Source organism: Phragmites australis, chromosome 13 (assembly GCF_958298935.1).
Source record: "Phragmites australis chromosome 13, lpPhrAust1.1, whole genome shotgun sequence".
Taxonomy (NCBI): domain Eukaryota; kingdom Viridiplantae; phylum Streptophyta; class Magnoliopsida; order Poales; family Poaceae; genus Phragmites; species Phragmites australis.
Genome location: NC_084933.1, coordinates 26,462,204 through 26,480,302, shown reverse-complemented (window position 1 = coordinate 26,480,302; position 18,099 = coordinate 26,462,204). Strand labels below are relative to the sequence as shown.

General features: G+C 45.7%; 3 protein-coding genes across 3 annotated transcripts; 2 read left to right on the top strand and 1 right to left on the bottom strand.

Moving 5' to 3' along the window:
- The first annotated feature begins 1,336 nt into the window (after window positions 1–1,336).
- Window positions 1,337–1,927, top strand: LOC133887741 (histone H4). The gene has a single exon (XM_062327707.1). The coding sequence runs from the start codon at window positions 1,412–1,414 to the stop codon at window positions 1,721–1,723; it is 312 nt and encodes a 103-aa protein (XP_062183691.1). The 5' UTR covers window positions 1,337–1,411; the 3' UTR covers window positions 1,724–1,927.
- A 498-nt stretch (window positions 1,928–2,425) lies between these two features.
- On the bottom strand, window positions 2,426–5,640 carry LOC133889397 (expansin-A10-like). Its single transcript, XM_062329929.1, has 3 exons — window positions 5,372–5,640; window positions 4,750–5,065; window positions 2,426–3,096 (listed from the first exon to the last, which is right to left on the bottom strand). The coding sequence occupies exons 1-3, from the start codon at window positions 5,517–5,519 to the stop codon at window positions 2,787–2,789; spliced, it is 774 nt and encodes a 257-aa protein (XP_062185913.1). The 5' UTR covers window positions 5,520–5,640; the 3' UTR covers window positions 2,426–2,786.
- A 9,782-nt stretch (window positions 5,641–15,422) lies between these two features.
- On the top strand, window positions 15,423–16,545 carry LOC133889809 (protein OXIDATIVE STRESS 3-like). Its single transcript, XM_062330285.1, has 2 exons — window positions 15,423–15,977; window positions 16,060–16,545. The coding sequence occupies exons 1-2, from the start codon at window positions 15,766–15,768 to the stop codon at window positions 16,367–16,369; spliced, it is 522 nt and encodes a 173-aa protein (XP_062186269.1). The 5' UTR covers window positions 15,423–15,765; the 3' UTR covers window positions 16,370–16,545.
- Window positions 16,546–18,099: the final 1,554 nt, after the last annotated feature.

Sequence of the window (18,099 nt, the reverse complement as noted above, 5' to 3'; positions counted from 1 at the left end):
AGGAACATCATCTCCACCGAATGCAAGGACATACGCCACAAACATCGCAGACAACCCCAAATCGACAATCAACAAAGCAAACCGCTCACACCCAATCGCAACCGAGTGGAGCAAAACTAGCTTCTCCTAAGCAAAGCCAGAGAAACTTTCACAAAACTCATTTGTAGAAGAACACAAAACGCCCACCATCGATGAAATCGGTGTGGGAAAAACCATCCTAAGCTTCTGCAACATACTAGAAACCAAGACAAACATGAACAACCAGTCAGACATCGTCGAAGGGGACTCCACTAGTAACCTAAATCCAAACTACTCAAGAACTACAGATCAAACTAGTGAAGCGCCAAACGACGCCTCCGTGAACATAAAACTGTTAAACTATCATTAGGGATGGCAACGGGGCCAATCTCCGTCAGGGAATGCTTCTCCACCCTGTCCCCATTTAGCTATTAAGGGGAAGATTTTTTCCATCCCTATTCCCGCAGGGAATTTTGCAAGAATCAGGTCCTTAATGGAGAAATCTCCCTATGAAGATTCACCTAAGAGTCGCCTCATATGAGTTCACAGGGGACAAAATCTCCCCATCCACTAATAGAGAAATTCCCTATGAAAAATTAAGGATCAGATCCATATTGACATCCCTAACTATCATCTAACTACTGCCTAAAAACAACAACTACCTATCTTATAAACCATACCAATGACGATCCACCAATACCCTCACCCCTACCGGTGACAGAGGAGGAGGAGAGACGACAAGGTAACACCGGATTTGAAGATTCACCTAAGAGTCGCCTTACTGGTCGCCTGAGAGCTTGGTCAGTTGGTCCACCCAGGGTTTAGCTTGGTGTGTGTGTGTATATGTATATATATGTATATATATATATATATATATATATATCAGCAGTCACTACCAAGAGAAATGCAACATCAGCCCACGGGCTCTTCACACACTCATTCCTTTGGTCGGGGACGCGAAAATTCTGCTACTCCTTTGACCGAAATCTGTTGGCCCACGAACATGTCAAAAAATGCATTCGTTTGGTCCAGCCCAAGTCACAGCAGAGTTGGCACATTCCTCTGAATTCCTCTCCCCGCTCCTCTTCAATCCAACGCCTCTGCTCCAATCCCACGTTTCGCCTCTCTCCCCGCCACGTCACCGATCCGCGGCACCACCCTCCCATCCCGTCGCTCCCCTCCGATCCCAATCCAACGTTCCAGACCCACCTTCCCACGGATCCATCCAAAACCACCTCCCGCCCCAACCCCCACTCGCCACTCCCCCAAAATTTCACGTTCCCTCCCAAATCCACACCATAAATATCCCCCACCCCCAATTCTCGAATCACACACAGAAATCCTCTTCTTCCCTTCCTCCTCCGGATTCCAAGTTCTCCGAACAGTTTCGGCGATGTCGGGGCGCGGCAAGGGCGGCAAGGGGCTGGGCAAGGGCGGCGCGAAGCGCCACCGTAAGGTGCTCCGTGACAACATCCAGGGGATCACCAAGCCGGCGATCCGGAGGCTGGCGAGGAGGGGCGGCGTCAAGCGCATCTCGGGGCTCATCTACGAGGAGACCCGCGGCGTCCTCAAGATCTTCCTCGAGAACGTCATCCGCGACGCCGTCACCTACACCGAGCACGCGCGCCGCAAGACGGTCACCGCCATGGACGTCGTCTACGCGCTCAAGCGCCAGGGCCGCACCCTCTACGGCTTCGGCGGCTAGAAGGCTTCTGTTGGTGGACTTGTGCTGCTGGTGGTGGTGGTGTGTGCTAGTGTAGTAAGGTCTCTGTATCGATGCTGTGTTCTGCGGTTGGTGGGCTTTGATCTTTAGGTGTCGAGGTGTTCGAGTTGTTGCTAGTCCATTTGCTGTAATACATGTTGCTGTTATCAATGGAAAACCCTCGGTTCTAGCCCAGTTCTTACGCCTCGATGCTGCTTTGCGTTCTGGTTTAAGATTGCAATTTGCCTTGTTGTTATGTTGCATGCAAACCGTATAGTTATGTTGCATGCAATTTGCATTCTATGTTTTTTTTTTGAGAAGTCATCGGAACTCATCAGGCTGCAATCTGAAGAACTGCTCGAAATCTGTGTGGATTTGATGGATTCAGATTTGCCGTTTTGAATTGGTTGGTCTCTTCGTCCGAGGCCGTATGGATGCCTGTTTCAGATCTCTGCCTGTAGTTTCAGGCTAGGAACGTCAGTTGTCTGGTTTCTTCGCCTTCGCTGTTTCAGGCTTTTGTATCGAACATCATATCCTCTGCTTAATACAGAGATGTTCAGCGTTTCTGTGTATTCTCGAAATTAGTAGGGGATGCTTTTGTGTAATTACTCCACCCAATTGCATCTGCTTTTGCTTCAACGAAAATTCACCAAGCTGCAATCTGAAAAGTGTCTGGATCTGGTATCGTATTTCATGAATGTCTAGTTTAGCAAATCTGATTGGTAAACAAAAGCAAAAGGTTAAGGAGTTGCTGTTCATATGACATGTTACAAGCACAGAAATGCAGACGCACTATCATTGCTTGCCTGATATGAACACTGTCATACAATGAAGACACCAAAATACGGCCATCTATCTTGAATGATACATCAAGACTCTGTAGAACAAATATCAAGGGTACATGAAAAAGCATTTATAAGCATAAGTAGAGCAACTATCTGAGGCTCTGCACTAATTTTTTTTTTCCTAATGATACTTCTTCTGCAGAGGAATATACAGCACAATACAACTCGTAGGATAAGAAAAAAAGAGAGTAATTGTAAGGTGATCTTGCGGTACTGCCTCTCTACAGCAGAAACTGCTTCCCGGTGTAAGTTTTGCCAAATTCCCACTCCTTGGGCACGACATTGAAATTGGTCAGCGTCTTGCCATCGCTTGAGCTCAGCTCAAATGACAGGGGCTGCCCCCTCATGTCACAGTTGATGTGCCATACCTGGCCCCAGTTGCGGCCCATTGAGAGCCATCCGGACTCTGTTCCTTTGATCTTGACCGATCTAACATCGCCCGCGCCACCAACATTGCTGATTAGGACTGTGAAGAAGAAGTGCCGACCGTTGACAGAGAACCTGACACCGCCTTCACGAAGGCACTTTACACTGCATGTAAGGAAGGAAACATGTCAATCTCAGCTGATAGTTGACCATTACTGCTTAATTTTTAACATGCCATTAAGTTGCTTCTAGCCTTTTTTAGCTGTTCTTGTGTAGTTTTGCTGCTCAGGCATACCTACTAACCTACTTATATATAACATAAATTGCTTCTAAGTATATTTGTGCTCATGGAAATACAACTAATGATTAACGGGATATGTAACAAAGTCTGAAATAGTTTAAAGATACAACAAGGTGGACAGTTTCAACCAAATACCCTCAGCCTCAGGCCTATTGTCCTCCAAAACATAGATCAATCAGGAAAGCACATTAACAGCAGAACATTTTATCAATTGACCATTTGGAAAACCATCTCAGTTCTTGAGCATAAACCTCACACTCTTGAATGACAACTTAGATGAACAAATTGATGATTGCACAGCTCTAAAATATTTTTAAGGTATTATACAGCACCCAATTTGATACCAGTACATATGCAGATTCCTAAACTTATCTTTTTGAATGAAACTGGAAATTTGATAGTACCTGACTAACTTAGAATGCCAGTGGCAAGTATTACGAGAACGTAATTTGTTTCGATCTGAACAGTACTATACAAAGAAAAAAGTACAAGCTAAGGTAATGTTCAACAATCAAGTCACTATCCAAAGTTCTGCTTAATACAGTCTTAGTTTGGATAAATATTGAAGTACTTTAAAAGGACTGGAAATACCTACAAACTGGCATATATTGTTAGCACAAACACAGAAAGTAAGGTTAAGGCAACTACTAGTGGTGTACCAGTATAATTCATAGGGGCCAGTTTGGAGGTCACTGAGCAGTGAACACTAAGGGGCATCTCATGTGCCCCAGGAAGCAAATAAACTGTCTGTTGTTAAATGCCCATGTAATGGTGCAGATGTTGTTGACACATCTCTTGCTGACTGTCATAAATATAGTCCATCCACTCTTTGGAGGCAACCATTGTAAAACAATATATTCCCACAAAATTCTGCCCAATTTTTTCCAGAAGTCCGCAGTTTTGACTAGATTTGGCCAAACCCAGATACTAACTCTGACATGAGCATTTTTTTTAATATATTTTTAACCTTGGTGTGTGTTGTTGTAACTCACCCTACTGATTATCCATTCTAATAAACTTAAATTGAACTGATAAAAAAACATGGGACAAAAAGATGCCTGTTACCACAAATGCTTTGATCATTGGCAATATGTTAGACATCTCTGTTTTAACCCAAGCCGAAAAGCCACTGAATCAGAAGCAGAGCAATAAAAATGGAACTATAATACTCATGAATCACTACATAACAGTTTTGTTGGTAGTCATAGCTGCGTCAGCGACTCACAGGTGCTTTACTCCTTAACCCTGACACCTAACCGACTTAAAAGGGCCATGTCAACTGATGCTACTATCTGGTTGAACCATCACACATATTGACCATACTGGACGCTGGTTCACTTCCACGCCTCTACACTTTCCTAGCCAACAGACACTTGCAATTCAGCTTTTCTTGGGTTCCACATTGCGCTAACCAACATAATTCTAGCTCGGCTAGCGCTTTCACAGTTTCACACAAAGTGAACATGGAAAAAAAACTCAGATCTAGTAGCAAAGAGGCAGCCAAGAATGGCACATACCGGCGGTACTGGATGGGCATGATGCCGGCCTTCCAGAGCGCAATCTTCTCGAATGCCTGGATGGGGAGGAGGAAATGGTGGTTGGGCGGGTTGCAGTGGCCGCCGGCGTCGGCCGGGAGGCCGTAGTTGGGGGCGCAGAAGTTGGTGGCCGTGACGACGATGGAGGTGCCGGGGAGGCAGTACTTGAGGTTCTCCACGCACTTCACCTCGTAGCAGCCGCCGCACGCGGCGCCGCGCTCGAACAGCGCCGTGCTCAGCCCCACCGTCGCCATCCCGTACCCGTGCTTCCCCAGATCCCCGAACCCGCACGCCCCACCTGCACGCAGCATCGTAGAGCACAAATCAAATGCGTTTCCATGGACACAACCAGAAGACAGGAAGGTATTCGTGAACTGTACGGACGCACAATTCTAGTAACCGAACGTGCAGTTTGGGGGAAATTTCGTTCCAGGGGCATACAGAAAAGAGAAATCTTTTTGCGTGCTTCCAGCATGGATACTTCGAATTAAAGAAGTGCGGGGACGGTTGGGTAGAATTTTCTTGGATGCAGATGACCAGTGAATAAATTAATGGGTACAGATGACCAATGAACGAGGAAGCTAAGGCGAGCTTTGATGCGTACCGATGGCGTCTTCGGGGTCGGCGGCGTAGTAGGAGGCCTTGGCGGAGCGCCACTCGGAGAGCGCGGAGGAGCCGTAGGAGGTGGGGTGCTGGTGGCCGGCGGCGAGTGCCGGGAGGAAGACGAGTACGAGGAGGAGCTGGGGAGCCATGGCTCCCAAGTGGTCGCCGAGTTGCTGCAGTGAAGTGGGGAGAGTGTGGACAGTGTGGCTCACTGGCTCACAAGTGTGATGCTTTGGGATTTTGCAGCTTCTGGGGCCTTCCTGCTTTTATAGATGTTTTTCAAGGATTTGTTAAAAAAGATGTTTTCCAAGGGTATTTTACTGGAGATTCTTGCAGTGCGGTAGCCTTTGCACGTCTGTGGAGAATAAAGGAAGGGAATTGACGTAGAAAAGAATCAAAAGGCTGGATGGACCGATGGAGTGCACAGGAGAATCTAATGGTGTTAATTTTAATAAATATTCTAATGGTGTTTAACTAAACCAAAAATTGTACTATGTTTTTTTGGAGGGGATGAAACATCAGTTCTCCTTATACATGCGATTTCTAATAAAATTACTACGATTCACACAGGTCTGACTGGTTACATTAGCCCGTGTTGAGCTAGTATGCATGCTAAAATTGCACTGTTAAATTCAGATGGTTAGTGCTCTGTATTATTAGTTCTAAAAATTTAACAGCACTAGCAGAACTAGGAAATACTTCTCTTTGCAAAATCTGTCGATGTTCGAGGAAATTCAAGTGTTGAATGAGCAATCATTGTCTCAATCGACAATGCAGGTTGGTGTACAATCAGTACAGTATCTATCAGGGATTGAGCTTTGTGGAAGGTGTGCTCGTTCACCCCCTCGATATCCAGGAGCCTCTTTTCGTTTCGAATTTAGATGCGTACTTCTTTTTAGTACAGAGTTACCTATAATTCATCCTATGTAGACTCTTTCTTTCGTCATGAACTCGTGACAACTCGGCAGTCGGCATACTACAGCACAAACATTATTAACAAATCGTACCACATAATCGCCAAATTGTTTGACTCCTTGTATCTTCTAAGCAACAACGTTAGACATAGAGAATCATGAATAAAATTGTCATGGACGTGGGGGGCTAGGCTTTCAGGCCAGATCCAATGGGTTGGTTCTAGCCCAGTTGAATGGGAGATGGAACTCTAGAAGTGGTGGCAGCGAACAGAGACATCTACTAGATTTTTATAGACGTATCATAAGAAACATATATGAGTTTTTATATAATTTCGGACCTCTCCTAAAGATAATAATCTAGTGTTTTTGACTAGTCTAGATAGACTAAACCTAGTCGACGAGTTTCTTACTCAGTTTTTGTTGGCTTGCGTAGCTTGCAATGACTTTTATTAGCTCGTAATAATTTGTCCTCTTCAGTGCTCCTTGGCTCTATATATATATATATATCGTATATCTTCTATACTCCTGTTTTCTATTTTTGAGGTAAACTTTTCCGATTACAGGATACATTAGTTATCTATATGTAGTTTTTTTTTCATCTAGTGATCCTATTATAGAGAGAAAGATATGCTTAAAGAATTATGAAAAAACTAAGTTAGCTGGATATAGTAACTTTCTATTAATCCTCGTCGCTTCCTCTAAACCCAATCTCTGATTTTCTAGTTCTAATCCCTTTCTTCTTCCTAATCTAATTTCTCTTTCCAATCCTTGATTCCACTTCTCCTCAGTTGTATCCCAAAATACATGTATGCAGTGGAGGAATTGGAGCTTATCTCTTATGGTTTGGTGCTGATTTGGTAATTGATCAAGCCGGATCGTAACAAAAGTCGCCTTAGTTTTTCCTTGGAGAAACTACACCTCCACGTACAGAATCATATTACCATGTGCCTGCAGCCCTGAACCTCACATCTGAATTATCTACTATCCAACTTGATCCTTACTTTTCCATTCCTTTCCTCTACTACCAGTACAGTCAGGAAGCAGAGGAACTACCGGTTGACCACTCTGCCGTGTTCACCGGGGAAGCTGTTACTGATCAATTGGAGCATTTTGAATTCGAGGGCCTGTGGTTTTTCAGGTTGTCTCTGGGCTACCAATAATGGCGGACACACACAGAGCTTAGACTTCGCGCCACAGCACTCGTACGCATGTGGGATGGTGCGAGTGCGACCCTGCGGGTGCGCAGCGTGGCCGTGGGGATTCTCCGAGACACGCGCCTCCAGCCCACATACACCTGGGTGCGGTGCTATTGGTGTTGCTGAATTTGAGGAAGCCGCGCGAGCCATTGAACTTGATCGATCCAAGTTGGCTGCTGCAGTCAGCTACGGCAATGGCGCAGCAGCAAGATCCGGTTCTGTAGGCGAACAGCGGTAGACGATGGTATCAATGTATCATGATAAGATAAGCCTGTATTTCTTGAAGACCGGTCAACGGGCTGGCAGCAGCGAAAGAGTTGACCGAACGAGCGGTGGAACCGAACCCCGCGTCGGGCCCAGGACTTAGCCCTGTTGCGTACTCAAATCCAAGAGAAATTCAACTATTCACCATCGAATAACCACTGATTCTACAATTCGTCATCGAATAAATTCGATTTGCTTCTATATCATCGAATAAATGATTTAGTTTCTTATTTACCATCGGGTAGTCTGATTTTTAAAAATTCCGACACTACCCTCCGTGGTACTGTTCAGCTCATTATGAACAGTATCCGAGAGCTAAAAAAGTCAAAAAAAATATGTCGATTTTTGTGCACGCTCTATAATTCATAATCAACCCGTTTTAACCGTATTCACCTAAAAATACTATATAGAATTTAAACTAAAATTCTTCAAAATATGCTACTTTTGTAACTTTTGCAATTTCTAATTCTCATAAAAATTTACAAAAAATCTGAGAAAATTTACTAATATTTCTCTAATGTGATGTAATAATTTTTAAAATTATCTCCCGCGGTGGAAAAGTGAGTTCTTTATAATGCACAGTATTACAAAAGGACCACATTTTGAGAAATTTTAGTTTGAATTCTACACAATATTTTTAGTGAATACAGTTAAAATGGGTTTATTATGAATTATAGAGCATGCACAAAAATCGACATATTTTTTTTGACTTTTTTAGCTATCGTGTACTGTTTATAATGAGCTGAACAGTACAACAGAGGAACAGTACCGCGGAGGGCAGTGTCGGAATTTTTCAAAAATCAGACTACCCGATGGCAAATAAGGAACTAAACCATTTATTCGATAGTATAGAAGTAAACAGAATTTATTCGATGGCGAATTGTAGAATCAGTGGTTATTCGATGACGAATCGTAGAATTTCTCATATTTCTCCAAATCCAAACCCGTGTGAAACGGGAAGGGTATAGTAGAAATTTGTTTACCTATGAGGTTTGGGTAGAGTACAGGTAATACTCATTGAAATAGGGTATGGAGAGGGTATTATTTGTTTTTTACTTCTCACCCCTCCCTAACTGGCCAATTTCTTCGATATTATGATTCTGACGACAGGGTAAGACAGTGACTCAGACTAAAAAGAAACGAGTGATAATGAGGAATCATCGTGGCCCTCCTGACGATGAAGCGCCGCTTGAAGATATGTACGTCCTGATCTGAAAATCTCCGTACATCAATCTACACAATTCTTTTCAACCTCCCAAGCCATAGAAGCAATTCATTGAATCCAACCAAATCGTAGTGTTCCCTTTCTAGTTTTAGTGGATTTGAGCAGTGTAATGCAGTTTCTTGCATTGTGGCAACATAATGTCATGTGGGAGGAAGCACCGGTGTCGAGGAACCAGTCGCCGGCAGACTGGGGTTGTTGCAGCGAGATGTTGTTGAGCGTGGCGAGGAGTTGTGGATCAAGCTGCGAGGATGCGCCGGCGATGTGGGCCTGAGGTGCCGCGGAGGGGGGACGAGCACCGAGGACGCCGGCCGCGGGCGGGGGTGCGCGCGGGGGCCCTTGGAAAGGCCACGCCTGCACCATGCCTGTCCACGGGTTCATGTTGGGCCAGAAGCCGTGGAGTGGCGCAGGGTTGGATGTGTAGCCCTTCTTCTTCTTCTTGGTGGGGGTGGGACGGCGCTGATGGACGGCCGCCGTTGGAGGATGCGGCCGGGGTGTGGGGCGAGGAAGGCAGCTGCCCAGCGACGCCGTGAGTCGCGGGCACGCCGGGCGTCCTGGTGACGCCGTGAGACGCGGGCACGCCGTGCGCCGTCTGAGCGACGAAGGCCGCCGCAGCCTGGAGTTGTGCGCCCGAAGGTGCCGCGGACGATGACGCACCAGCGGAGTGAGCGTGCGCGATGAGAGCCGCAGCAGCCTGGAGTTTTTCCGACTTGTTGATGCGATGTTCCTCAAGCTGCAGCATCGATCGCGTCTTGAGGAAGGACGGTAGATGCCGGCGCATCGTGATGTGGGGGATGTCGTGGTGCAGACGGGGGTTGAGGCCGCTAACGATGTTGTAGATGAGGTCCTTGTCGTTCACAGGAGCGCCGAGGCCGCCGAGGCGATCGGCCATGACCTTCATGCGGGAGCAATAATCGAGCACGGGAAGATCACCTAGATAGAAATTGCGGAATTCAGCACCAAGGTAGACCGCACGGGTGTCCTTGTTGTCGCGGAAAAGAGAAAGCACACCACGCCAGAGGGAGTAGGCGGTGTCAGTGTCCTCCGAGACGATGGAGAGGAGCTCGAGGGAGATGCGGTTGTAGAACCAGGAGACGATGGCGCAGTCGTTCTGCACCCAGTGGTTGTCGCCCTTGGCCGCAGTGCCGTTGACGTGGTCACGGAGACCGTACTGGCCGAAGACGGCGGAGAAAGAACGAGCCCAGGCGGTGTATTTGGCGTCGTTGAGGTCGAGGACGATGGGGACGCGCGACTGAATGTTGATGCCGTGGACGATGGTCGGGGCAGCGGGTTCAGTCTGGACGCGCAACGTGTGCGGCAGCAGCGACTCGGCGTCGGAGTTGTCGGATGCCAACGACGAAGAAGAAGAGGAGGAACTCATGGCGGCGGCGAGGAGTTGGGAGGCAGCGGAGAGTTAGGATCGTAGATCGTCTGATACCATGTAAACGGTGGAGAGAAGAATGAGGACAACCGTTTTCTATTGATCACGGGATTACAGCCTTATACATGTACACGAGTGGTTAGTTGATCTAACACTAGCTACACTCAAGGAGATCCACTCAACGTGGTCTGCAGCTATACTCAAGGAGAGCTCCTGTACGTGCTCTACAGCTCGCTAACAGCGAGGAGCTTCACTGAAATGCTTGGTACTAGTGAAAGCTCAGATGGGGTTTAAGAGACAGAGAGTTGCCCAGATGAACAATTTGAAAACCATGACACTGAGTAATACTTCACATTAAAGTCTATCATGCGCTTCAATCTTTTAAGAAAATAAAAATTGGTACTCATAAGGCAGATATTCCAATGTTTGAGCACCAACAAAATTACGAGGATTTGACTCCAAGAAAAGTTTTCCACTCTAAGAAAAGAAAAGGTTTAAGCTTATTTCACAACAAGTTAATGCTCCAAATATGTCCCTCATCTCTGATATTTCATCAAGATGGAACTCGATATTTGACATTCTTCAAATTGTCTTGATGTTTTGTGATGTTTTTGCCCAATTGAAAGATTGTGATAGCTCATATAAGTTTTTACCATTTGATGCTGATCGGAAGCATGTATGCTTGAAAGATTATGAAGTCGCAAAGAAGGTCTCTTGAACAAAATACGCTACTGCAAGTCTTTATTTCAATGATTTTTGAGGGATTTATCTACTTTTGCAGGAGTGGGAGTTCAGTGATGATTGCTTTGTTGCTGCAATGACAAAGCCGATGCTGAATTTTTTTGAGAAATATTGGGGAGTTACTAATAAGCTATCAGCATTTGTAACTATTCTTGATCCTCATTACAAGCTGAAGTACATTGAGTACTACTATGGATTACTTTAGACCATGCCCAACGGATTTCCTTCGCAACTCAGAATTCCTTCGTGAAGGGATTTTCGTTACTTTCAGCACTCCAACGGTTTCACTTCATGGTTTTTTTCACGAAGGGATTTCTAAGATCATTCCCTCCAGGACGAGATTCTTTCCCTTTTCGCTTTACGAATCCTTTCGAATGGAAGTTGTTGGAGATGAGGGAAAATAAAAGGAATGTGAACGGAGAAGTGAATCAAGAAGGGAACAAAATGAAGAGAAAATGGTTGGGGATGATCTTATGGTCAGTCTGCAACTGAACTAAGGGTTGAATCCATTAAAAAAAGCTTTGGTAAGTTGTTTGATGAGTATGCAAGCAGAACTACACAATCTCTATCTACTGTTAACACATCTAGAAATTTTGAGGTCAAAGCTAGTTCAACATAGTCCTTATCAACCTTATTTGCTACCAGAATAGGCTTAACAAAGTTCATTCATGAAAGTAAATCAAGTCAGCACAAGAGATCAAAATTAGAAGTATATCTTTATGACCCTTCTCATCGTGAAATGGGTGATGATGCATTTGATATCATCGGTTGGTGGAAGTTGTATGGTCTAAAATACCTAATTGTTTCTCAAATAGCCCATGACATCTTGAGTGTTCCAACCTCTACAGTTGCATTTGAATCAGCTTTTAGCACATCTAAGCGGGTACTTGATGAAAACCAATGTAGCTTACTCCTTGAAACTGTAGAGGCATTAATGTGTACCTAAGATTGGTTAAGTGGTGGCATCCCAGGTATACATTTTCATTGAAATAATGTTGTACTATTTTGATAAACTTGCTAACATTTTTCATTTGAAATAGTTGAGTCAAGAATGGCAACAGAGGACATATTTCTTGATGAAGGTTCGTCACCAACTGTAAATCAACAAATTCAATCGGTTGACGCTTTTCCAGAAAGATTGTATGAGGTAAAATTTCTAATGACTGCATGACACATTTGTTTTGCTTTGAGGTTCAGAAATATTGTTTCACTTCGATGATTCAATGCAATGTTTTATGTATGAGTTGCAGCTTGCATGTTCTTTTTAATTATTTCCAGTCATTCAACCAACTTGTTAATGACTTGATCATGCTGATTTATGTTTTTGAAGGACCCTGACTAAGAGGAAAACCTTTGAGAGAAATTTGCTGATGATGAAGTTGATGAGATGATATGGAAGGCGTAAACTATGCTGGCGGCCTCATGAACAATGAGGAGTATGAGAAATTGACGTTAGAAAAGTGAATAGCGAAAGACTACTATCATTTTGATTTATTGGTGCTGAGATTAGACATCTCTTTATTCTTGGTAGACAATTACCCTGTTGATGTTCATTCCTAGATTATTTCAATAAAAAATAAATGCTAATTTCTCTGTTGGTAGTATTAGAAATATTGTATGATATGACACATATTAATAATCAAGACTTGGGTTTGGATGCAAGCAAGCACGTACTAAGAGCATCTCCAAGAGATTCTTTAAATGGTTCCCTATAGCTAAATATAGGGATTTTGATCCAAAATTAATCTCCAACAGTATCTCTATCTCACTCCCTATCTTTAGGGAGTCCTAAAAACACCTCTCTCGCTCTCCATTTTTGGGGAACGCATCTGGTTCCCAAAACGCTCGTCGTCCTCCACCTGTCGCCGCTCAGGAAGATGTCGACGTCAGTGTGTTGGCGAAAAGCACATCGTAACCGACACTGCTCACGTTCCTCAAGTAGCAGTTGTCGTCGCTGGCGCCATACGCGTATGTCTGGTGCATCCGCCACGACGCGCCCACCAATGCGTCGTCTCGGAGCGTGACCTCCTCCTCCGCCGCCTGCTCGTTCCGCAGCGTGCTCGTCGCAGCGCCTCCGCGGGACCGCGCCTCATCGAACGCGATCTCCACGCGCCGCATCAGCCGCTGTGAGGACGTACCTCTGCTGTCGCCGCCCAGGAAGATGTAGAGCGGGAAGCTCTGGTGCAGCTCCTGCGCGTACGCGCCCCGCCGTCGGCGTTGGTGCTCGCGTCGGTCATCTGGTTGATCGCATGCGCGCTGCCGTGGCTGCTCAACACGTTCGTGTTCGCGAAGGGTGAGCTGCTGTGTGAACGGTGAGCGGCGGCGCAGCCGAAGATTCGACGCAATCCCAGACGGACCGGCGAATCAGATGGCAGCGCAGATGAACCGTTCGGGAGAGATGGAGCTGACGATCGGGATCCACCTGTCGGTGAGATAGGAAAAGGAGCTGTTGGAATATAGGGATTGGAGTATAGAGAGTCTGCTGGAGAGGGTAGCAATATAGGGAGTGAAAATTATTGGAAATGCTCCCTATACGAGAATATAGAGAGTGAGTTTTAGAGAGTCTCTTGGAGATGCTCTAATGATAATTGACAGCTAGCTAATCAATCCACAGCAGCATTTCATCCATACTTTACTCGATTACCAAGTGGATACGGACACATGAGTGTGGGTAAATGGTAATTATAGGGAGGGTGAGAACTGGGCAATCAAGACTCCCCAACGGCAGGTCTACCCAGGACCAGGACCCTCCCGTTGTTGGTTTGTTGTTCGTCTGCGTGGGCCTCCTGCATGGTAGTGCGGCTTGTCGCTCTGCTCGGTTCGGCCCCTACCTTACAGGCCGAGGGGGCGAGCACGTGGATAGTTTTGGACCAGAAAGGCAGAAACAGCGAACGGGCCTCTTGGGTTGGGTTGAGATCTGTTCAGAACAAATACGCACTACAGTTTCGGCCTTCTGGCTTCTGGGCCAAATAACGAGTCCGCAAACACTTTACATTTTCTAAGTTCTTTATTTTTTCGGACCTATAAATTCCACCATGTTGCATCAACTGTTTGAACTTGGCGTCTATAATCAATACTTATATATTAAAGCTCTAAGAATTGGAGTGATTTTAGATCCAAGTTACTGTACTTACTGCCCACGACGCTGTAGGTACTGTTCATGTGGGTTCTATGTATGTATATATACATATATGAAAACATATATGTATATATATACGTGTATGTATGTATATACATATTTGTATACTTAGATATATAATATGTTTTTTTTGAAAATTCTAGAAAAATAGTCAAAGGTATAATAGTTATATTGATAAATTGGTTGAAATAATATAAAATGCACAGAAAAATATCTAAAATTCAAAAAATTATAAAGCAAATTTTGTTAGGTTCGTATTACTATCATCTACCTATTAAAATTATGTGCATGCATAAAAATAATATTGTTATCCCTATAATCAAATGAATATCTTAAATATTAATAAATTTATAAATAAATATTGAGATGCTAAAAATGACGAACACATTTTTTTTGACTTTTTTTTTCATATTCTGTGAAAAAACCGGCGCGGCTTAGCGCGCCAATCCGCTAGTAGTATTTGACATTCGCGATCCTGCGATTCATGGCGAAAATGATGTGCGGTTGGTGGCCACGAGTGACACGGTGAGCCGCATCAGCAGCCTGCAGCTCGACGTGGACAAGTAGACAACTTTGAGCCACGGAGGGCACAGCTGCTGTTCACGGCTGCTCGAGGCTCCCTCTCCCATAGGCCATACTTTTAGCTTTGCCGTTGGCGAGTTGGCGCTTTGCTGATCTGGCGCACACGGCGGGGCTCCTCGACCGACCATCCATGCCTCCATGGGGACAGTGAAAATAACCGACAAGCAGCACACAGATCTTGCAAAATCTGATGGTATGGTCCCTATCATAAAGAAGAAGAAGAAGAAGAATGATGTTATGCAAAGTCTTTTCATCTTCATGTAGTACAATGTTCTAAAACAAATAAAAAGCAAAGTCGGTCCAGATAATGAGTAGAAAATATGCGACGATCTGAGCGTTGTCAACTGACAAGAACACTTTCTTTAGCTCGATAGGAACTTCGATCTGGACCATTGGTTACGACATACTAACAACCGATCTGAATCTGATGGTAAAATTTGCCAAGGCTGCACCAGATGCGGCAGAGCGGACCCATGCCCGGCTCCACCGGATGGGGCTGGTCGGCACGCTTGAGGGAGGAAACCAACCCGATCAGGCACAGCAGCCTCGCGAAGCCGTGCAAGGAAACATGTGGAGGCCTTATCCTCTCCTCCCCATCTACTCTTCCTTCCCACGTCGTCCCAACCCACTCCACTCCGGTGGAAAAGGAACAGGGAGAAACAGAGGAGGACAGAGTCACTCGCCGTCGTAGGAGATGAGAACGCTGTCGATAACACCGGACTTTTGCATCTTTTTTTTTCTTCACAGGAACTGACGACTCGTTTATCTCCTCCCGCGCGTGTCCCCCTACTAGTCGACATTCTTATCCTCCTGCCTCCTCCGCGACCTTTATAGCGCTAGCTTCCCTCCATTTTCTCCCCCATGCCTTCCTGCAACCGTAAGCTTAGAGCATCGCACCACACCATCTGATCGTCCCACCGTTTGTTCGTCGATTCGTTCGTGTGATCTGCTTGGGAATGGAGGCCTTCGTTCTGTTCGAGCGCGGAAAGGAGACGAGGGAGGTGATCAGCTGCGAGGAGCAGGAGGAGGACATCGGCTGCGCGTCCGAGTCGTCCGCGACGGGCGCCACGTCGTCGTCGGATGAGTTGGAGCTCGCCGACGACGCGAGCTCGTCGGGGTCCAGGGGCCACTTCGAGATGGCCTCCCTCATGACGCAGCTCCCGATCAAGTACGTCCGTCGGCGGGACGCAGCTCCCAATCATGTGATCTTTGGTGGTGTGATCTGACGCGCTGTTTTTGTTCGGATGCAGGAAGGGTCTGTCCAAGTTCTTCGACGGCAAGTCGCAGTCTTTCGCGTCGCTGGCGGCGGTGGGCGGCCTCGAGGACCTGCCGAAGCCGCCACCGACGAAGCGGCTCAAGACGTCGCGGAGCTGCGGCGTCAGCCTGAAGGACGCGCACCGCGGCCGCCTATCCGTGTCCTGCAAGAAGGCGTCCAGGGGGCGGGTGTCATTGTCGGCACTCGGCTCGATGCCGAGGAAACTGATGTGGACGCGGCCGCCGGTGACGGCGAGTTCGGCGAGGCCGGAGGTGGTGGCCGGGCAGCCCCTGTTATTTGCTTAGGGGATTCGCCCGCCTGCCGGTAAAGACGCTGCGTAGTACGGTAGTTAGTATGGATCTTGAAAATGGAATATCCATAGGAAATTTGGCGATGGAGGCAACGATACGTGTGTGGATGCATTTCATCTGTAAATATTTTGCAATAGAGCTAACACGTTATGCTGGTGGTTTCTTCTGAATTCGATCTGGCTTGCATCAATTTGTCTTAACCTGAACTTTATACGTATACCAATCCATACGTCTTGATTGCTTTAAAATCGGGGAGTGTTTGTATGAGCCGAGTACTGAAGCACATCTATGCTTTTGGCTTTCAGTCACTCATAATGAAGCATTTTAGATCACGAGTGATCAGTGTATTGATGATAAGATTTACTGGTGGAGTATTGACCAGGAGCACTAGTGGGAAACAAATGGGAGATGGGCAAGCAGCAAGCTCCATACCACATCACAAGCAAATAAATGGTCTAGAGTGGAAATAGTGGGAAACAAATGGGAGACGGGCAAGCTTCATGACACATCATAAGCAAAGAAATGGTCTAGAGTGGAAATAAAGTGGGAAAATATGCAAAAAAGGGAACTACTATATTCCAAGTCCCTGTTTTTTTTCCGGCTGACGAATTTCACGCATTGGATCTTAACCGTACATCTCTCTTCTTTTCTTCTTCCTCTAAACATCGAGTTTGTTCTTCTTCTCTACCGTTACAGAGCACCACGCTCCCTCACCCCACCTGCATCCTCCGTCTCGCTCCTCCCTGGATAACCAATCCATTTTCAAGCTCCCTCGCGTCGCCACTGCCCGCCTGCAAGCAGTGGTGTCGTCAACTTGCCGCATCGCCACTCCATCACCCAACGTGGGTCCGGTCGCCTCTTTGGGCATCCCTGTAAGCTTGACACTTGATGAAGCCACCCCGAACCCTAACCCCCCTCCCCTAACCTCGTCATCGCTCATTCTTCTTCTTTGGCGCTATGTTCACACCTGCTCACACCGTTGGTTGAAAAATCGCAAGAATTCAATCACGTGAACTCTAGGAGGTGTGAGAAAAATAGGTAAACTTAAGAGCAAACTAGTGGATGGCCCACGCAAATTGCGTAGCTAGTATCATCTAATAATGCATGCATCGTTGTACCATCCCAATTCAATCACAAACTTGTGCTTTACCTTACCATCGTTCTTCATTATGCTACTACTATATCTGCGCCTTGATAGACATAATTTGAACTTGAGCCTACCATAACAACATTTTTATCTATTTGGGCACTATTGTCATCTCTTTGATCTATTTCATGTAATTTGGCACTTATTCCCATTTTCTTTACTATTCCAATTGAGTAACTTTTGTTTAGGTTCGGAGGTCACGCTCCACCATCTATAGAGTTTGTGGTTCCACCATCAGCGATATGCAAGCTACATCTTGCTCTACCACTTGGCTGACACCGTGGCCTTGAGCTACGGGGTCCAAGCTTGATGTAGCTACGCATGTATCCTCCTCTATCTCCTTTTTCCTTTTGTTTTACACCTCTCGTAGCCCGATGCAGCTCGCCTGTATCCTCCCTTGTTACATTTACATCAAAAGATCATTTGAACTGCAACTCTGATTTTTTAAATGCATGCAAGGTGCAATGAGCTTATGCGTTAAATAAATTATGTTGTATTTTTTGCTGACACTTGGCTTTAATTTTTAATAATGGCAGGGGTGGGTAATAAAGAACCAAATATAGGGATATTTTGGGTT

Coding starts and splice junctions, on each gene's coding strand:
- LOC133887741 (XM_062327707.1), top strand. CDS start 1,412: ATGTCGGGGCGCGGCAAGGGCGGCAAGGGGCTGGGCAAGGGCGGCGCG.
- LOC133889397 (XM_062329929.1), bottom strand. CDS start 5,519: ATGGCTCCCCAGCTCCTCCTCGTACTCGTCTTCCTCCCGGCACTCGCC. Junction 5,066..5,371: donor CGACCCCGAAGACGCCATCG/GTACGCATCAAA, acceptor TGCTGCGTGCAG/GTGGGGCGTGCGGGTTCGGG. Junction 3,097..4,749: donor ATGCCCATCCAGTACCGCCG/GTATGTGCCATT, acceptor CCTTACATGCAG/TGTAAAGTGCCTTCGTGAAG.
- LOC133889809 (XM_062330285.1), top strand. CDS start 15,766: ATGGAGGCCTTCGTTCTGTTCGAGCGCGGAAAGGAGACGAGGGAGGTG. Junction 15,978..16,059: donor ATGACGCAGCTCCCGATCAA/GTACGTCCGTCG, acceptor GTTCGGATGCAG/GAAGGGTCTGTCCAAGTTCT.